A 6,745-nucleotide genomic window follows, 5' to 3' on the forward strand; every position below is an offset into this window, starting at 1 on the left:
GGAATTAAGGACATACAGTTTAATAACTCGATGACTAATTTAGATGAATCAATATTTTGAAAAAAAAGTTCTGTTCAACAATTTCCAGTGAAAAATAGCGGCGTTTGCATTCGAAAAAGGAAATTTGTGTGGCACTCTTGAAATAGTATAAATCTATAAAAGTCGAAGTGTTTTAAATACGGTCCTTTATAAGTACATCCTTCAAGATTTCAAAACCAGAATTTTAATAAATGCATACCGCGTGTTTCAAGGTACACTGAAAACAACGCTCAAACGTAATTTCCATAACGCACTTAAGTATGTACTGCGCAGCTCTACTATAACATTGACCACTCACCTCTACCTACCCATAAAGGCTATTGCCTATAGTATAAATACGGTGTAATTCAACAACAGGACTTAGTTCCTATAATCTAAATAAATTATCATCATTATAATATACCAACATATTATCATACAACGACTCGTCGTTTACATACCTGGAATCGGTTTTCAGGAGTTATTTATAAATATTTTATTTGAAAATGGGAAATACCATATTTTTTAATGTTCAATTATTTAGCATTGCATTAATCGTTTTATGCATTTACAACACATCATCACAACGAGTGGTAAAAAATCTTGGATTGAATGAAGGTACGTCGATTTACATTATACACATTGATAAATTTACAACATTTGTATGTTAGTAGGCACAGGCATAACAAATCAGACTAATAGAGATTCAAAGACACCATAGTAATTATGATATAATATTTGAGAACCGTAAACATTTTTAATTAAAAAAATTACACCGATTATATTACCAAATCTTTAATATTATATTATATATATATTTTTTATTTTATTAATTTTTAAAGGCATCAACTGCGAGGTCATTAGCCTTCGTTACATTTTTTAAATTACCTAAGTTACTTATTGCCATTATATTTGTACATTTTAAATAAGAAGACGCAGTACAGTCACATTTATGAATTTGATTATTTTCTTGGACGTCTCGGAAGTGGGAGAAAGTATCTCGTACAGGTAGGTTTCCGGTAGTTCCTGTTGGATGCGTATTTCGTTGAACTGGCGACACTCGAGGAGGAGGATGTGCTTGACCGTAATTAGTGTTCCGCAAGTAGTGCGCATGAGGGAGGGTCTTCTTTGGCAATAAGGTATCCACGTGTCATACTGGTGTAGCCTATTCGTAGGCTAATATTATACTATTTAAGAATAATTCAACAAAGTAGGCGTAAAGCTCCCTATTATAATTTTTGGTCCACTAGATACAGCAGAATTTAAGATTTAGAGCATTGTTGCTATAGTTAATAGGTAAAACCAAATAAGTTGATCCAGCTGTGGATGCAAGGATGGCTTTTTGAATAATTAATACTATTAAACCTTCCCCAATCCTCATCAAGGGTAACTTGATTCAAATTGTTACGTCTAACCTCCTATTAATTGTGTAAATTAGCCATAAATAATGCGAAAGATTTCAAAAAACATAGTGGCCTGCACAGTATTTATGGGTAGGTACAAAAAAAAAATGTATTACGTGACGGCAACCAACTCAAAGTAATTTGTCTCACGATCTAGCTGCAGATACATATTATTGTAAATAACTTATATTTTAAATACTATTATAATTATACATCGATTTTTATGAAATAAATAAAATTTCTAGTTACCGACTAATATCTGCATAATAATAATAAGTGCTAAAATTTGTTTTAAAAAACTAAAAAAAGGTGTTTTAATTTAACTATAATTATAAATTGTATTTTATTTCAATATATATCAATTTACAATAATAATATTGACTTAGTTGCAATGGTTGCACGTGATATACGGTTACTGCAGTTGTCGTTTGAAGGTCAAATTAAAATAAATCTATTTTCAGGTGAGAGGAAAACGATAGTGAAATAATCGATAGTTACCATCGTTATATAATATATATTATGTTTTATCCAAAGGTGGGCATTTAACTAGTTAAAAAGTTAAAGTTAATTTTTTTTTTAACTTTTTAACTTAACTAGTTAGTTTATTTTCTAATCAACTTATGAACTTAACTAGTTTAATTAACAGTTGAAATAACTTAGCTTTTCTCAGTTGATTTTTAAAAAGAATCCATCAAGTCGAAAACATTTTGAAAATTTTCGTTTATACGTAAATATTACTTAAGGTATCAGTATAAAATAAAAATAATCCAATACAAAAACACAAACATTACTGTTTTTTTTCTTTATAACATAATTTTGTGTATATTAATATATTTTATTAAGTTGTAAATTATATAATATGCATTTATGCGAGTTGCAATTACAAATGTTTTTAATAAAATTAATAATTTTAAATTACAAATTGACAATTGTTATGTTTTAATGTTATATAACTTATAATATATATGAAGGTCATGTATTCATCTTCACGTATTATGACATTCAATTGCTATACGATATAAAAAAATATATTTGTTAAATTATTAATTTGAGATGAGTATAGCTTAAATTAGTAAATAATAGTAAAGTAAAAGGGTATACAGTGTACATTGTGATAAAAGTTCAATAAAATTGTTTTTTATAATTTATAAATTATAAACTAGAAAGACACATTCATTTTTTATGTGATTTAAATACTAATTAAAGAAAAATAGATTAACTTTTTTTAAACTGAGTTAAGTTAATATTTTTTTCTATATTCACTTTTAACTTATCGAGTTAAATTTATAATTTGTTAACTGTTAACTTTTAACTTATAGATCTTGTGTCCTCTTAACTTGAGTTGATTATTTTCATTAACTTGCCCACCTTTGGTTTTATCGATTATTATAACTTAAATAGGCATCGATTCGTGGTTGTCTTTTGAAGGTCAACCAAATCAAATGTTAGAAAAGGCTCTTCATCATGTAAAACTAGAGATCAACCTGATTCAGAATATACCAAGTTTATCCCTGTACGTTTAGCTGTTGTTGAGAAATCACGCGGATAAACAGAAAAGATTTGAAGTTAAATAAAAACTTTTAATTAAATAAAAACCTTTAATGATAATAATAATAATAATAATAATATAATATTCTTACTAGGGTTATACTTAGACTGCTCTGTATGCAAATTATTTTAATAAATTATAATAATTACTTCTAAATACCTATGTTTTTAGTAAAAAGTATTAACATTTAAAAGGCGTTATTTTGTATACTGGATGTTGAATAATTATTATAGAACTGAAAATATTTAAAACACTAACCAGATTTGAATAAAACTCGCTGACCTTAATTATTTTGAAGAGTATTTTACCTATAAACTATTATACAAAAAATAACTGCATTTTTCTACTATTATTATTGAACAGTTTTGAGCTCTTTTTATAGTGACCTTAAAATGTTTTAGTACTATATAGATATAACCCCCACCTAATATTACATGAAAAAAAGACTTAAAATATAAAAAATTATACAAAAAAAAAAACCAAAAATGTAGCTATATTTTTAGCTCTATTTTTCTTTCAGGTGAGATTTGTCGGAAAGCACTTAAACCAAATCAAAAGTATGTGTGTACAGCTGCAAGACACTGTAACGCTTTTAAAGAAAGTATAAGAACCCGTAATTATCTTGATGTATGTAAGTTCGTTGGTTTACGGCCGATAGTTTGCTGTCCAATCACGGCTAATGAATTACTAAAAACTAAAAACGCAGAACGATCTATATCTGCCGATGAAAGTATGAAAACGCATTACCAAATTTATATTATATTTATATAATTATGTTACATATACTTACAAGCTAAATCGTAAACACCCGAAATCAGTTAGAAGTTATTCCTTACAATATTCTTCTGTTTTATTCTGCATAACTTTTTCCCAAAGGCTTCTTTATTCATTGAGAAAGACTCTGGGTAATTCATGCTTAGTATAATTAATTCTGAGCGGAACGGCAATTAATGTATTGGTGTACCAATTTTTTACCTAATTTTCTTGTGTTTTTATAAGAGAAACTTTTTATCAATAAAAATACTTCAATCTACAACGTTCATGGTGGTTACTGGTTCTGATAACAAATTGGGGCTAATTGGTAAACTAGAGTCTACTTAAGTAAAAATGTAAGCATTAATCTTTTTCATAAGTATTTAAATTTAAATTATGACAGAATTACGAAAAATTGGATGCTATATTGTAGAAATGTAGTGTTGAAAATGGAACACAAAGTTCTTTAGAAATAGGTCTTACTGAAACCAAAAATATAAAAAAATATGCAAATTCAGTTATTTTAGACTTTTGAGGTTCGAAAAATAAAAAATAATAACGGTATTATAATTCTAACTGATTTTGAGTATTTACTCTTATTTACACAGTTAAACATATTGCTTAATAATACCTATCGACTTAAATGTTGTCATTTAAATAATTTGCAGAATGTTATCAATTTTCCAAATTAGTTAAAAATAAACATAAGCCTTCATCTGTGGGACCAAAACCAATTCAAAAAGAAGAGTTTCTACCCACGATAATATTGAATCGTAAACGTCGAGCTCTGATTCCTCATCCTTATTCAGTAGGTGGTACAGCGGCCAAACCTCAAGAGTTCCCACACATGGTAATATTTAATCATAAATTTTATATATTCAAAGTCAAGATAAGTATAGTATATTATTATGTAATGTTGTAAACATATAACTATAGGTGCTATTAGGTTATGGTGCCACCCCAACAAATGGAGAGGATTGGAAATGCGGAGGTTCGCTGATAAGCAAAAGGTGGATATTGACTGCTGCACACTGTCTAGAAAGTTCTGGGTAAATATGATAGTACAAATTAAACACTGCTTAAGTACCTAACTTAAAACCAATACTGTGCATTTTTTTTTAATTATAAGAAATGTGGCTCGTTGGGCTCGCCTTGGAGTTTTAGAAAGAGTCGTTAATGAAACCAACGTAGATCGGCCCAATGACTATGAAATCGTTGAGCACATAATACATCCCGATTATAATCCACCTTCGCTGTACAACGATATAGCTTTATTTCGTTTGGGGAGGAACGTCGTTTTTTCCGAAAAAGTGCGACCGATTTGTCTTAACACTGATCCGAATTTAACTCCGTCAAAGCAAATAGCTACTGGTTGGGGACGCATTTCAACAGGTTGGTTTAAAATTTAAATGATAATCTTAAATAAAAAAGTAGGCATTAGCCACAGCCATAGTAGGTCAAAAGTTAATATTTTTTCTTTTCGTTACAATTTTCTAGCTGGACCACTTAGTGACAATTTGTTAAAAGTGGATTTGGATATTTTCTCGATGAAACACTGCAACGAAAGTTATTCTAATGATCCAAAATTAAGATTTGGAATATTACCTGACAGTATGATATGTGCGGGTTCGTTTGATGGCACAAAAGACAGTTGCATGGTACGAACTTTGATAGTAGTTGTAATGCTTTGTATTTTACTATATAATTGAATAATATCAAATTTACTGTAGGGTGATTCGGGAGGTCCACTTCAATTAGAACATGCCAACTACACGGGCATGTATACACAATACGGGATTACATCTTTTGGGAGATTTTGTGCCGACAAGGATACGCCCGGAATTTATACTAGAGTGGCCAATTATATTCCATGGATCGAAAAAATAGTATTTTCAAATAACTGAAGACGTGTTTAGTAAAAAAAATCGTATTTATTTTCTATTTAAATTTCTAATGCGCTGAATGAACTACCAGAAAGTCTAATATACAGTTTGTGGTTTGTCAACAATTGTACAAAATTATAAATTATAACGCCTTAACTTTTAACTTTATTTCACTTGTTTATTGATAGTAGGTATATTTTACTACCCTGATCGAGAATTTAATCATAAAATGATTATAAATAAGTTCTATAGTTATCTGTGTCAGTTCCGGGTAAAATTAAAAATGTATGTTGATAAAATATGCACAAATTTAAATCTTGTGCATAGACATGCCAAGTTCCTTTCATTTTTCAGTATCCAAACATGACCCAATATTTTTTTAAATTATTATAAAAAAGTTTCCATAACATTTTACAATTTGGATGGCTATTAAGAACAGTAAGGAATTCTTTTTTTAGGGAAATTATTTTTAATGAACTAAGATTGTTATTATTCAACAGATTCACAATATATTTTTATAGTTCATATTTTTCATAACCGCCACGATGTCGGGATTCTATTACTATTATTACTTAATAGAATTTTTTTATATTAACTCGAAGGTTAGTTTTTGAGTTATGTTGGAAAAAATTGCATGTATATTATGTACGAGTGTACGACAATAAAAGTGGTGCATTTAAATTGCATATCCAATACGCCTTGTTATAATATTAATAGTAGAGGTGGGTTCAACTGTTAGAAGTTCAAAAAACTAGACTTTAAAACCAAAATTCTATAATTAATCCAAACTAAAAAATAGTTTGAACCAAAAAAAATGTATACACGTCAAACATTTTGACCAAAAATGTTACTTTAGAATCTATACCATCTTTCCGTAGAACGATGTGAATAGATATGTGGTATAAGTAGTTAACAGGTCAAAATTAATCCAAATATTTTTTAAATGTTATTGCGTACATAAAATATAATTATATACGTAAAAGCTATAAGTTCCCACGTAAAATATTTTTGAAATATAATAAAATAACCATAATTATTATTCCTCCTTTAAATAACTAATTTCACCCAAATTTGAACTCATAAAAGGTCTATAAAAAATTGTGCTTGTATAATATATTATACGTATCAGATTATTTAGT

The 6,745-nt window shown here is 28.4% G+C and overlaps 1 protein-coding gene across 1 annotated transcript; it reads left to right on the forward strand.

Moving 5' to 3' along the window:
- The first annotated feature begins 387 nt into the window (after positions 1 to 387).
- Positions 388 to 5,731, forward strand: LOC100165325 (venom protease). The gene is made up of 7 exons (XM_001951475.4): positions 388 to 636; positions 3,491 to 3,700; positions 4,392 to 4,573; positions 4,660 to 4,772; positions 4,853 to 5,115; positions 5,221 to 5,381; positions 5,454 to 5,731. The coding sequence occupies exons 1-7, from the start codon at positions 525 to 527 to the stop codon at positions 5,625 to 5,627; spliced, it is 1,215 nt and encodes a 404-aa protein (XP_001951510.1). The 5' UTR covers positions 388 to 524; the 3' UTR covers positions 5,628 to 5,731.
- The last annotated feature ends 1,014 nt before the right edge of the window (positions 5,732 to 6,745 follow it).

Source organism: Acyrthosiphon pisum, chromosome A3, assembly GCF_005508785.2.
Source record: "Acyrthosiphon pisum isolate AL4f chromosome A3, pea_aphid_22Mar2018_4r6ur, whole genome shotgun sequence".
Classification (NCBI taxonomy): domain Eukaryota; kingdom Metazoa; phylum Arthropoda; class Insecta; order Hemiptera; family Aphididae; genus Acyrthosiphon; species Acyrthosiphon pisum.